General features: G+C 38.7%; 1 protein-coding gene and 1 long non-coding RNA gene across 3 annotated transcripts in view; both read right to left on the reverse strand.

Annotated features, from left to right (window-relative positions):
- The window catches only part of LOC107128528 (uncharacterized), a 103,854-nt gene that overhangs the window by 56,755 nt on the left and 32,228 nt on the right, over positions 1–14,871 (reverse strand). The gene's annotated exons all lie outside the window — the stretch shown is intronic.
- Positions 12,722–13,947, reverse strand: LOC102116509 (heterogeneous nuclear ribonucleoprotein A1-like). Its single transcript, XM_005594054.4, has one exon. The coding sequence runs from the start codon at positions 13,883–13,885 to the stop codon at positions 12,842–12,844; it is 1,044 nt and encodes a 347-aa protein (XP_005594111.3). The 5' UTR covers positions 13,886–13,947; the 3' UTR covers positions 12,722–12,841.

Consider the following 14,871-nt stretch of genomic DNA (forward strand, 5'->3'; position numbering starts at 1 on the left):
AACATGGCTGAAATGTTGATAAGGTAGATGTGTCATGCTGGGCTTTGTAGGATACAGTAAGATATTTGGTTTTGTTGTCAAGTCATACAGGAGCACTGCCTCTATGGCAATAATTCTAATGTTGTACAGAGAATGGTTTGGAGGGAGCCATGACTATAAGCAGGAAGAGTCCAGAATCTGATATAAGTCTAAGAAAGAAATGATGTCTTGAACTAGAGTGGTGACGATGGAGATAGAGAGAAGTGGGCTTCAAGGTCTATTTTATAAATAGAACAAACAAAACTTGCTGATTGGTTGAACATGGGGCATGAAGGAATGAGAGATATCAAGCATGACCATAAATATTTTGGTTTGAGTAACTGGATGGGTAAGGAACATGAGAGGTGGAGCAGGTTTGGGGCTGTTGGAGAGAAAGGATACAAAATTTTGGTTTTGACATGTTTAACTGGAGCTGCCTATCAGACATCCAAGTGGAAATAGTGAATAGAAAATTGGATATGTGAATACAGATCTCAGGAGACAAGCATGGGCTGAAAAATATAAATTTGTTATCAGGATATGGGTGCTATTTAAAGTCATGTTAATGGACTTACGGCCAGAGTATAGATTCAGAGGAAAAAAGAGCTTAGTAACAAGCCCTTAGATGCTTCAACATTTAGAGATCAGGTAGTGAAAGAGTAGCTGGGTTGGTGAGAGGAATTAGGGTAAATCAGAAATAGCAATAAGAGAAAAATCCAGAGAATGTGGTGGCATACCAGAAAAGAGAAAGAAGCAAGTATTTCAAGAAATACAGAAAGGTCTACTGTATTAAGTGCTACTGAGAGATCAAATCAGAGGAGGACAGAGCAATTACTATTAGATTCGGCAACATGGAGGTGGTTGATAACCTTGACAAAAGCACTTTCAGCAAAGAGGTGGGAACAGAAGCAAGCCTGAAATAAATTGAAAAGTGAAAGACTGGTGAAGGAGTGTTGAAAATTAGGGTAGGCAACTTTTTTTGAGATGTTTTATGATAGGCAGCAGAAAAATGAGGCAGTGGCTAAGAGAAAATATGGAATTAATGGTTTTTATGGAATTCACATCTATATGTTAATAGAAATGATCCAATAGAAAAGAAGAAAGTGTTAATATAGGACAAAATGAAAATTATTGCATGAGTAAAGTCCCTGGGGAGGCAAGAAGAGGAGGAATCCTGAGAACATTTGGAAGGGTTTGTCTTTTATATAAGCAGAGAAAGTTTATTCACAGCAGAGTGTATTAATACAGATGCAGATAGGTTGGTAAATTTCATGGTGAGAAGATGAAATAGTTCTCTTCTGATTGTTTTTATATTATTTGTGAAATAAGAAGTGAGGTTATCTGGGAATAAACAACATGGAGAAGTTGGAGGTTTGAAGAGAGAGAATATAGTGAAATATTTGTCTCAGAGAGTAGAAAAATTATTAGTTAGGGAATTGTAGGATAGGCTGAGCAGTGATGTTGAACTTCAGGAAATTCTTTTTTTTTTATTTATTATTATACTTTGAGTTCTAGGGTACATGTGCATAACGTGCAGGTTTGTTACATATGTATACTTGTGCCATGTTGCTGTGCTGCACCCATCAACTCGTCAGCACCCATCAACTCGTCAGCACCCATCAACTCGTCATTTACATCAGGTATAACTCCCAATGCAATCCCTCCCCCCTCCCCCCTCCCCATGATAGGCCCCGGTGTGTGATGTTCCCCTTCCCGAGTCCAAGTGATCTCATTGTTCAGTTCCCACCTATGAGTGAGAACATGCGGTGTTTGGTTTTCTGTTCTTGTGATAGTTTGCTAAGAATGATGGTTTCCAGCTGCATCCATGTCCCTACAAAGGACACAAACTCATCCTTTTTTATGGCTGCATAGTATTCCATGGTGTATATGTGCCGCATTTTCTTAATCCAGTCTGTCACTGATGGACATTTGGGTTGATTCCAAGTCTTTGCTATTGTGAATAGTGCCGCAATAAACATACATGTGCATGTGTCTTTATAGCAGCATGATTTATAATCCTTTGGGTATATAACCAGTAATGGGATGGCTGGGTCATATGGTACATCTAGTTCTAGATCCTTGAGGAATCACCATACTGTTTTCCATAATGGTTGAACTAGTTTACAATCCCACCAACAGTGTAAAAGTGTTCCTATTTCTCCACATCCTCTCCAGCACCTGTTATTTCCTGACTTTTTAATGATCGCCATTCTAACTGGTGTGAGATGGTATCTCATTGTGGTTTTGATTTGCATTTCTCTGATGGCCAGTGAAATTTTAAAGCCTTCAATTCATCTGAGAAGCCCAGATCTAGCCTTCCGTTGCTCAGTGTACTCCTCGTTCTGAGCATTGCTTCCCTAGATAGAGTCTTTATTCCGTAACAATTGGAAAAATGTCATTGGCATTAGGGAGGAGAATGAACAGTGCAACTCCTTTGCCTGTTACTTCAAATACACAGGGCTCCTACTCAGGCTGTTCCACATAGATTAGATGTACCTTCATATCTTTCTGTGCACAATATTTTTGATCTTTGGAATGTCATCAGTGAGTCCCACAAACTTCTCTTCATTTAGTTACTTTCCCCAGCCTGCAGATTATGTTTTGCAATTTGATCATAAATTTAAATGGGAAATCTGCTCACTTTCCTACACTTATGTCTTCATATTTTTACTTTGAAATTTGCAAGCTGAACCATGGCTTAATGGTGCATTGGACACATCTGCCCCAGATTCTCATAGCATCCCCCTCACTGTGGCTGTGAAAAAATGGAATCCCTGATTGTACCTATACTATAACCAAAAGGGTGTGTCAAAGGTTTTTGAAATAAGACATGGAAGTTAAATTTCTTTTGATGAAGAAAGTGGAAGCCACATTGACTATGTTTCTGGAGAACACGGGGAGGCTCGGCTTTGGGTCCACCAATTGTGACTTCAAGGTAGGGTGACTGGGACACTCCCAGTATCTGCCTGTTATTATTATTTTTTTAAATTATACTTTAAGTTCCAGGGTACATGTGCACAATGTGCAGGTTTGATACATAGGTATACATGTGCCATGTTGGTTTGCAGCACCCATCAACTCATCATTTACATTAGGTGTTTCTGCTAATGCTATCACTGCCCCAGCCTCCCACCCCCCAACAGGCCCCGGTGTGTGATGTTCCCCACCCTGTGTCCAAGTGATCTCATTGTTCAATTCCCACCTATGAGTGAGAACATGCGGTGTTTGGTTTTCTGTCCTTGTGATAGTCTGCTCAGAATGATGGTTTCCAACTGCATCCATTTCGCTACAAAGGACATGAACTCATCCTTTTTTATGACTACATAGTATTCCATGGTGTATATGTGCCATATTTTCTTAATCCAGTCTATCACTGATGGACATTTGGGTTGGTTCCAAGTCTTTGCTATTGTGAATAGTGCTGCAATAAACATATGTGTGCATGTCTTCATAGTAGCATGATTTATAATCCTTTGGGTATATACCCAGTAATAGGATTGCTGAGCCAAACGGTACTTCTATTTTAGATCCTTGAGGAATCGCCACACTGTCTTCCACAATGGTTGAACTAATTTACACTCCCACCAACAATGTAAAAGCATTCCTATTTCTTCACATCCTGTCCAGCATATGTTGTTTCCTGACTTTTTAATGATTGCCATTCTAACTGGCGTGAGATGGTATCTCATTGCGGTTTTGATTTGCATTTCTCTGATGAACAGTGATGATGAGCATCTTTTCATGTGTCTGTTGGCTGCATAGACGTCTTCTTTTGAGAAGTGTTTGTTCATGTCCTTTGCCCACTTTTTGAAGGGGTTGTTTTTTTCTTGTAAATTTGTTTGAGTTCTTTGTAGATTCTTGATATTAGCCCTCTGTCAGATGGGTAGATTGTAAAAATTTTTTCCCATTCTGTAGGTTGCCTGTTCACTCTGATGGTAGTTTCTTTTGCTGTGCAGAAGTTCTTTAGTTTAATGAGATCCCATTTGTCAATTCTGGCTTTTGGTGTTTTAGTCATGAAGTCCTTGTCCATGCCTATGTCCTGAATGGTACTGCCTAGGTTTTCCTCTAGGGTTTTTATGGTTTTAGGTCTAACGTTTAAGTCTTTAATCCATCTTGAATTAATTTTTGTATAAGATGTAAGGAAGGGATCCAGTTTCAGCTTTCCACATATGGCTAGCCAGTTTTCCCAGTACCATTTATTAAAAAGGGGATCCTTTCCCCATTTCTTGTTTTTGTTAGGTTTGTCAAAGATCAGATGGTTGCAGATATGTGGTGTCATTTCTGAGGTCCCTGTTCTGTTCCATTTGTCTATATCTATATTTTGGTACCAGTACCACGTTGTTTTGGTTACTGCAGCCTTTTAGTATAGTTTGAAGTCAGGTAGCGTGATGCCTCCAGGTTTGTTCTTTTGGCTTACGACTGTCTTGGCAATGCAGGCTCTTTTTTGGTTCCATATGAACTTTAAAGTAGCTTTATCCAATTCTATGAAGAAAGTCATTGGTAGCTTAATGGGGATGGCATTGAATCTATAAATTACCTCGGGCAGTATGGCCATTTTCACAATATTGATTCTTGCTATCCATGAGCATGGAATATTCTTCCATTTGTTTGTGTCTTCTTTTATTTCCTTGAGCAGCGGTTTGTAGTTCTCCTTGAAGAGGTCCTTCACATCCCTTGTAAGTTGGATTCCTAGGTATTTTATTCTCTTTGTAGCAATTGTGAATGGAAGTTCACTCATGATTTGGCTGTTTGTCTGTTCTTGGTGTATAGGAATGCTTGTGATTTTTGCACATTTATTTTGTATCCTGAGACTTCGCTGAAGTTGCTTATCAGCTTAAGGAGATTTTGGGCTGAGATGATGGGGTTTTCTAAATATACAATCATGTCATCTGCAAAGAGGGACAATTTGACTTCCTCATTTCCTAATTGAATAGCTTTATTTCTTTCTCTTGCCTGATTGCCCTGGCCAGAACTTCCAACACTATGTTGAATAGGAGTAGTGAGAGAGGGCATCCCTGTCTTGTGCTGGTTTGCAAAGGGAATGCTTCCAGTTTTTGCCATTCAGTATGATATTGGCTGTGGGTTTATCATAAATGCCTGTTATTATTTTGAGATACATCCCATCAGTAACTAGTTTACTGAGAGTTTTTAGCATGAAGGGCTGCTGAATTTTTTCAAAGGCCTTTTCTTTATCTATTGAGATAAATCATGTGGTTTTTACCGTTGGTTCTGTTTATGTGATGGATTTCATTTACTGATTTGCATATGTTGAACCAGCCTTGCATCCCAGGGATGAAGCTGACTTGATCATGGTGGATAAGCTTTTTGATGTGCTGCTGGATTCGGTTTGCCAGTATTTTATTGAGGATTTCACATCGATGTTCATTAGGGATATTGGTCTAAAATTCTCTGTTTTTATTGTGTCTCTGCCAGGCTTTGGTATCAGGATGATGCTGGCCTCATAAAATGAGTTAGGGAGGATTCCCTCTTTTTCTATTGACTGGAATAATTTCAGAAGGAATGTTACCAGCTCTTCTTTGTACCTCTGGTAGAATTCGGCTGTGAATCCATCTGGATCTGGTCCTGGACTTTTTTTGGTTGGTAGGCTATTAATTATTGCCACAATTTCAGAGTCTGTTATTGGTCTATTCAGACATTCAACTTCCTGGTTTAGTTTTGGGAGGGTGTGTGTGTCCAGGAATTTATCCATTTCTTCTAGATTTTCTAGTTTATTTGTGTAGAGGTGTTTATAGTATTCTCTGATGGTAGTTTATATTTCTGTGGGATCGGTGATGATATCCTCTTTATCATTTTTTATTATGTCTATTTGATTCTTCTCTGTTTTGTTCTTTATTAGTCTTGCTAGTGGTCTATAAATTTTGTTGATCTTTTCAAAAAACCAGCTTCTAGATTCATTGATTTTTTGAAGGTTTTTTTGTGTCTCTATCTCTTTCAGTTCTGCACTGATTTTAGTTATTTCGTGCCTTCTGCTAGCTTTTGAATGTGTTTGCTCTTGCTTCTCTAGTTCTTTTAATTGTGATGTTAGGGTGTCGATTTTAGATCTTTCCTGCTTTCTCTTGAGGGCATTTAGTGCTATAAATTTCCCTCTACACACTTCTGCCTGTTACTTTAAAGTAAACCTTAACAGCTGTCACTGCCACTCTCATAAGTGTACTGGTTTGGACAAGAAATTATATGTCACCCTACTTCCAGAGTTTGATATGGTCACTACTTTCAGAGAAACCTGCCTTCACTAACCAGCTGCTGTTTTTTTCTGAACCCTCATGTGCACATATGAGTGGAGTGCCACACTCTTACAGCCACTACTACCACCACTATTTCTGAGACCTGATCTCAAAAATAATCTCATCATTGCTGTTACTCTTTGGCCCTGCTATCTACTTTACAATTTTCTACTCTTTAAGTTTTGCTTCAAACAATTTTCTGTATCTGCCTAGTTGGATCGAGGACTGGGTTTGAATTAGTAAGTTTAAATTTGGTCCAAACTGGTAAAAAAAAAAAAAAAAAAAAAAAAAAAAAAAAAAAAAAAAGAGGCACACAGGCATCCCTCTATATCCAGAGACCCTTACTGCTTCCAAAGGAATCCTCCCTAACACATCCACACTGCCAAAGTTAAAGAATCTGTGTTTAGGGCCCCCAAATCCAAATTTTATATAGGCCTCTTTTCATCCCATCAGATATACTACTCTTTCTTGCCTGATAAGAGAAAGAAGCCTAGACCAATGAAATTAAGTCCACCCTGGAAGGAAAGGTGGCCCCTTTAAGAACATGGAATGGTCTGGAACCCTTGATTCTGCCCACTATGACAGCAGGAAGCAAAGGTCAGAGGGACTGGCCATAGGCACAAGTGAAGCTTTCTTGCCAATCTTCGTTGAACTCACACTTCAAAAATCATGGTTTTCTTTCTTTGTTTTATCGTGGTTTTCTGTCTTATTATAAAGAAGATTGCAGAAAAGAGGCAGAGAAGGAGAGATGAAAGACCAAAAAAGAGTATCTAAACAACAGAGGACGAATACTGGGTCTGTCTTATTTTTCCTGTTTCTATCAGTTTGTCTTTTCATATGATACTTAACCTCTATCTTACCCTCGATATTATTACCAATCTAAGAATCTCTACCCCTCAAAGGTGGTTGTGGGCATTAGATGAAACTTAGGAGTAGTTCATGGTATATATTTCACAAACTATTTAATCTTTTTAAAACAAAGGGCAATGAATTATTTTATAGACTGCATCAAACTTCCTCATGTAAAAATAACTATCAAAGTGGCTAGCAAAAATACATTTGATTTCAAAATCACTCAATCAAAATGATCATGTCATAATATGTGTATGCATAGACATACATACAATACATATTGTATATGTACATACTCTTAACTGGTGTGGCTACAAGAATAGGTTCTGTGTAGATCTTGTTTTGATCCAATATTATATGCCTCATGTCTGTTTTAAAGCCAAATTCTTGATTCAATGCCCATATTCCTGCAATTTGGTCTTTACTTATGTACTTACTCAGAGTATAGTCTTTAAGTACCAAGTCTTTATCAGTTGATTTCTATGGATTAGCTTCCCTCCAAAACCCTTTAGAATATGTTGTGGCTGTTTGACATTGCAGGTCTCTGTATTCAACCTAAGTATTTGCTGCCTGAGTTATTTTTGTCTTCTGTGTTTCCTCTGGAGATATGTGTTTTTCAAACTATGACAATGGGAAGGGGGATTTAAATTTAACCCTTTTGGATGGAAAGGTCACTTACTGCTTAGAGTGGTGGCTGAAATGTATCTTCAATTTGCACTTACTCTTCAGTGGGCCATTTGATATCCCTATATAGATAAATGATGATGGCGATGAAGATGATAGACAGATAGATAGATAGATAGACAGACAGACAAACAATAGACAGAAAGATAGAAATAGAAAGAGACTTGCTATAGAGTAAATATAATATATAAACATTTTCCCTGTAGCAATTACCTTTGTTTATTTGTCATTTCCAAAGATTAGTCCTGGAACTATCTTGATATTTAAATATTAGAATGTAGAATTAATGTGAGCTATTATATATTATATTTCAAATTTCCCTAAAATCATGGCTATTTCTTCTCTTCCCTCAAAAAATCAATGTGCAGAATCTCTGGAACTCATCCCTTCAGAGGGTCCTTCCCAGAAGAACTGTATCTCCACTACCTCGGTTCTCTGGAATAAATTACAAGTAAGTTATCTTAAAAGGGATGTTAAAGCATGTAAATACTAAAAAGAGAGAAAGCAGAATCTTATTTGGGAATAATTTTAGTAGATAGTTTTGTGTATTTATCTTTTGGTAGAAGGTAGGGTTTCAGGGAACGGAACATAGAGATAACAATGTTTCTAACTGTGAATATCTACATAATTGTATTTATATTAGAGCAGAAGATTGCTCTTTTACACATTTCCTAAGAAAAAATGTCAGTACTAAAATTAATCTGTAAGATTTAAAAAATTGTACTTCATTTATTTAAGTATCATAGTAATTTCTCAGACATTCCAAGAAAGAACCACAGAAAATATTCCCTAACAAGAACCCTAGTTTGAGTGAGAAACAGAATAAAAGGAGAATTGTTTCATTCTTTCAGTTTTATGAGAATGCCATCATTTTATGTCTGCTATGTCAATCTAACGTAACTTCTGAAAGACTTCGTTTATTCGCTTTCCACAGATTATAGTCATAACATTCGATTTCATCATAACACGTAACAGTTTATGATTGACTTTTTAAAGAGTCCTATAATATTTATTTTATTTTTTTTCATTTAAAATAGCCTTATGTTCTTGTGATAGTTTGCTAAGAATGATGGTTTCCAGCTGCATCCATGTCCCTGCAGCACACCAACATGGCACAAGTATACATATGTAACAAACCTGCACGTTATGCACATGTACCCTACAACTTAAAGTATAATAATAATAAATAAATTTAAAAAAAAATAGCCTTATGATTCATGAGTCCAAAGAGGACAGTCTTTACATCTATCCATCTTATAACTGATGTGGCTCTCAAGGAACAAAAAACCTAAGCAAATTAAGGGAACAAGCATTTATCAACCACGCAAATGAAGCCACTCTTTGTATGTATTATGCATCTCAATCTCTATATATGGTTATCAACGTAATAATTCAAGTAAAGGTAATATAATAAATACTAAGATCTCACTATAGCAAAATGGTATGATAGAATTAGACAAATTATGTCAGGTAGAATTAGACAAACTTCAAGACAAATGTTCAGGAAATTTAGTTTATATGACTCACTGTCATTACTATTTTATTTTGTAAAATGGGATTAGGAAATATGAACCAAATGTATAGTATATATAATACTTAATATGTATTAACATACTTATATATAAGTATGCATAATCTATATTTAAATTTGAATCTTTAGAAGGAGATTTCAGATCAAATGAAAACTGATTAAATGCCATTAGACTGGTTAACCCAGAGATGAGACAGGTCTTAATGTTTTTGAAGTCATTAAATTACCATAATTTAGCAATGCAACTGCTATTTTGTGTTTTAGTCCACTTAAATAATACATTAAATAGTACATTGCTCAAGCTAATGTTGAACACTAGCTAATTACTGATCACTAGCTATAAGACATGTTAACAAATAACATAGAATGCAAAGTATTTCCTTGTAGAAGTGTTTAAAAACAATCAGAAAACAGTGAAACAGATGATCAGCAGAAAGTTATCTTTATGAATTTTCTTGATAAGTGCAATGAATTACAGAAAATGGAGCTAGTTCACCAAAAATGGGTAACTGGTATTTGTTAACATAATAAGTTGTGGTTCTTTTGAGAGAGGGATATCTTTGGTTGACCACATAGCAAAATAACATTCCCCCCAAAAAACACACTATGAATTAATGAGTGACCTCACAGTGATAAATTAAGGAAACACAGATTAGTAGTTTTAAGGATTTTGATTATGCAGTAAGACAAAATGTCAGCTGTGTGATTGAATAAAAACAGGTTTTTCTAATGTACTTAGCATATATTAGGAAACATATATCATCTATGAGGACAAGTGATGAAAAACAGAACTAAAAAAAAGAACTTTCATGGGACATGTAAAATCATTAAGAGAATTAAATAAGAGAGAATGGCACTGAACTCATTGTGGGTCAATACATGTGGAAACTCAAAAAGAAAACCTCAGTAAGAAAAGAGGAAAGGGTGATATGAAGAATATAGAGGGGAAACTGGCCGGGCTTAAATGTAAGTGGCTTCAGAATCAGTTTTGATCTGTGTATCAGTTCCCTATTGCTGCATAACAAATTATCAGACTTGGTAACTTATAAAAACACATATTTATTATCTCACAGTTTCTGTGCTTCTCAGTCCATTTTGTGTTACTATAAAAAAACCTGGGGCTGAGTAATTTATAAAAATGGAAAGTTTATTTGTCTCATGGTTCTGCAGGTTGTAAAAGAAGCATGGCACCAGCATCTATTTCTGGTGAGGACTTTAGGCTGCTTCCACTCATGATGGAAGGCAAAAAGGAGCTGGCATGTGCAGAGAGCACATAGCAAGAGAGGATACAAGGAGGTTTCCAGGCTCTTTTTAACAATCAGCTCTCATGAGAACTAATAGAGGAAGAAGTCACTTACTACTGAGAGAGTGGCTCCAAGCCATTCATAAGGAATCCACCACCATGACACACTAGGCTTCATCTCCACAACTGGGAATCACATTTCAACATGAGATTTGGAAGAGTCAAATATCCAAATTATAGCATTCTACCCCTGAACCCCCAAGTATCATGTCCTTCGCACATGCAAAATACAATAATTTTATCCCAATAGTTCCCAAAAACTTTAACTTGTTCCAGCGTCGACTCAGAAATCCAAAGTTAAAAGTCCTATCTGAGACTCAAGGCAATTTACTTACAACTGGGGGCCTGTATAATTAAAAAAAAAAATAAGTTATTTAACTCCAAGGCACAATGGTGGTACAGGCATTCAGTAAATATTCCCATTCCCAAAGGGAGAAATTGGCCAAAAGAAAGGGAGAAAAAGCCCTACACAATTCCAAAACCCAGCAGAGCAGACATCAAATCTTAAAGCTCCAAAATAATCTACTTTGACTCCATGTCCTGCATCCTGGGCACACTGGTAAGCAGGGTGGGCTCTGAAGACCTCAAGAAGCCCCACTCCCATTGTTTTGCCAGGTGCACCCATGTGGCTACTCTCATGGGTTACAGTCCAATGCTTACAGTTTTACTAGGCTGCAGTTGCACACTTCCAGGGGCTCTGTAATTCTGGAGTCTGGAGGGTGGTAGCACTGCCCTAGTAGGCACCATTTGTGGCGGCTCCAACCCCTATTGCATTCTGAGCACCTGTGGATATAACACCATATGCGTGCCACCAAGGCTTACAGCTTGCAACCTCTGGAGCAGTAGCCTGAGCAGTACCTGGGGCCCTTTGAGCCACAGCTGGAGCCGAAGCAGTGGGGATGTAGGAAGGAACATCCTGAGACAGCACAGGACAGCAGAACCTGGGCCTGGCTCCCAAAACCATTCTGTCTTCTTAGGCCTCTGTGCCTGTGATTGGGTCTTTTACCCATAGTCTTGACTATTAGCGCCTGGCTTCCATTTAGTCATAGTAATCTCTTTAGCAAGTGGTAGTTCCACAACATCCTTGGATTCCTCTCCTGAAAACACTCTTTTCTTCTCTATCACACGGCCAGGCAGCAAATTTTCTAGATTTTTACACTCTGTTTCCTTTCTAATCATAAATTTTAACTTTAGGTCATCCCTTTACTCCCAGATAATATTGTAAGTTGTTAAAAGTAGTCATGCCATTCTTGAATGCCTTGCTGCTTAGAAATTTCTTTCACCAGATACCCTAGGTCATCACTCTTAAGTTCAGCCTTCCACAAAGCCCTAGGGCATGGACACAATGCAGCCAAGTTCTTTGCTACAGTGTCACACTGACCTTTCTCCAGTTACCATTAAGTTGCTCATTTCCATTTGAGACCTCATCAGCATGGCCTTTACTGTCTATATTTCTATCAGCATTTTGCTCACAACCACAACCAATCTTTAGGAAGTTCCAAACTTTCACCTATCTCACAGTCTTCTTCTGAGTGCTCCAAACTTTTCTAACTTCTGCCCATTAGTCAGTTCCCAAGCTGCTTTCACATTTTCAGGTATCTTTATAGCAATGCCCCACCCCTGGTACCAACTTTCTGTCTTGGTCTGTTTTTGTTTTGCTATAAAGGAATACCTGAAGCTAGGTAATATTAAGAAAAGAGGTTTATTTGGCTCATGATTCTGCAGGCTAGATGACGGGGAGTCTGGTGAAAGCCTCAATCTGTTTCCACTAATGGCAGAAAATGAAGGGATGCTGGCATGTACATAAATCACATGGTGAGAAAGGAAGCAACAGCAGGGAGGTGACAGGCTCTTTTTTTTTTTTTTTTTTTTTTAAAAAAAGACATTTATTCAGCGTCACGATCAGACTATTACATTTAGCAATCAACAACATGGGTGCAAAAAAAAAAAATCTACATTAAAACCCTTTGTTGGAATGCTTTACACTTTCCACAGAACAGAAACTAAAATAACCTGTTATACAATTAGTCACAAATACAGCCCTCGAGTTTTTTGCCCATACACATGAGTATTTGTCTAAAACATGTCTTCTTTGTAGCAGCTAGGCCCTGCCACCACTGTGCTTGGCTGAGTTCACAAATCTGTTGTAACCTGTAGCTTCCCTGTCACTTCTCTGGCTCTCCTCTCCTGCTAAGCTTTGTTTCCTAATTAAAATCTTCTGCCACTGCCATAGCTACTGCTGCTGCTGGAACCGCCATAGCCACCTTGGTTTCGTGGTTTTGCAAAGTATTGGCCTCCACCGCCATAGGGGCCAGAGCTTCTGCCTCCAAAATTTCCTCCCTTCATGGGTCCAAAATTTGAAGACTGATTGTTGTAATTGCCAAAATCATTGTAGCTTCCACCGCCTCCAAAATTTCCTCCCTTCATGGGTCCAAAATTTGAAGACTGATTGTTGTAATTGCCAAAATCATTGTAGCTTCCACCACCTCCAAAATTGCTTCCATCATTACCAAATCCATTACAGCCATCCCCACTGCCACCATATCCACCACCACCACGGCTGCCACCAAAGCCACCACGACCACTGAAGTTTCCTCCACGACCGAAGTTGTCATTCCCACCGAAACCACCTCCACGACCACCACCAAAGTTTCCAGAACCACTTCGACTTCTTTGGCTGGATGAAGCACTAGCCATCTCTTGCTTTGACAGGGCTTTCCTAACTTCACAGTTGTGGCCATTCACAGTATGGTATTTCTGAATGACAGTCTTATCCACGGAGTCATGGTCGTCAAAGGTTACAAAGGCAAAGCCCCTTTTCTTGCCACTGCCTCGGTCAGTCATGATTTCAATCACTTCAATTTTCCCATACTGTTCAAAATAATCTCTTAGGTGATGTTCTTCGGTGTCTTCTTTAATGCCACCAACAAATATCTTTTTCACAGTTAAGTGGGCACCTGGTCTTTGAGAATCTTCTCTTGAGACAGCTCTCTTTGGTTCCACAACTCTTCCGTCCACCTTGTGTGGCCTTGCATTCATAGCTGCATCCACCTCCTCCACAGTGGCATATGTGACAAACCCAAAGCCCCTGGAACGCTTGGTGTTTGGATCTCTCATTACCACACAGTCCGTGAGCGTTCCCCATTGCTCAAAATGGCTCCTCAGGCTCTCATCGGTTGTTTCAAAGCTCAACCCTCCAATGAAGAGCTTCCTCAGCTGTTCGGGCTCTTTAGGAGACTCTGACTTAGACATGACGGCAGGGAGAAGAGAGACTTTAAAGATGCTTCTTCGGCGGCGTCCACGGGCAGAAAGGCGACAGGCTCTTTTTAACAGCCAGTGGTCATGGGAATTAATGGACTGAGAACTCACTACTGAGAGAATGGCATGAAATCATTCATGAGGAATCTGCCCCCATGACCCAAACATTTCCCACTAGGCCTCACCTCCCACACTGGGGATCAAATCTCAACATGAGATTTGGAGGGGTCAGTTATCGAAACTATAGCACCATGAGTCAGGAATCTGAGTATGGCTTATCTGGGTCCTCCACTCAGGGTCTTTCGATGCTGTGATTAAGGTGTCAGGCAGACTGCATTGTCATCTGGAGTTTGGGTCCTCTCCCAAGCTCATGCATTTGTTGGGAGAATCCACTTCCTTGCAACTATAGAACTTCATTCTCTTTCCTACCCCTTTCCTTGCTAGCTGTCATCTAAAGGCCACTGTCAGTTCCTATAGGCCACTTGCGGTTGCCACATGGCCCTCTGATAGACCCTCTCACAACATTGCAGTTTACCTCTTCAAGGCCAGCAGAAGAATGGCTAGCTCCATTCTGCTAGGATGGAGTCCTAAATAACAATGTATTCAAGAGAGTAACTATTGTATTGATATTCCCTATCATTTTCTCCATATTGGCCAGAAGCAAGTCACAGGTTCTTCCTATGCTCCAGAGAAGGGGTTTCTGCAATCAATGTACCTCATTGAAGGTATCATTCAATGTGTGTCCACATAATCAACAATTTACCCTTTAAAGAGGACTAAAATTGAATAGCTCAGCTTTTTTCCTGGAAGACAAGGTGAACAGGGAAAAAATGGTGACCTTAAAGGTTATAGAAAGCCTGGGACAGATAATCTTTTAAAACTGAATGAAACTAATTGAGGAATGTAACCTTTTCATTCATTCAACCAATTGGTTAAACCTACTGGTGCCTAGCATGTGCCAAGACCTGTGGTATTTAAAC

Source organism: Macaca fascicularis, chromosome X (genome assembly GCF_037993035.2).
Source record: "Macaca fascicularis isolate 582-1 chromosome X, T2T-MFA8v1.1".
Taxonomy (NCBI): Eukaryota; Metazoa; Chordata; class Mammalia; order Primates; family Cercopithecidae; genus Macaca; species Macaca fascicularis.

What these genes read in the sequence shown, in the direction of transcription:
- LOC102116509 (XM_005594054.4), bottom strand. Translation starts at nt 13,885, where the DNA reads ATGTCTAAGTCAGAGTCTCCTAAAGAGCCCGAACAGCTGAGGAAGCTC.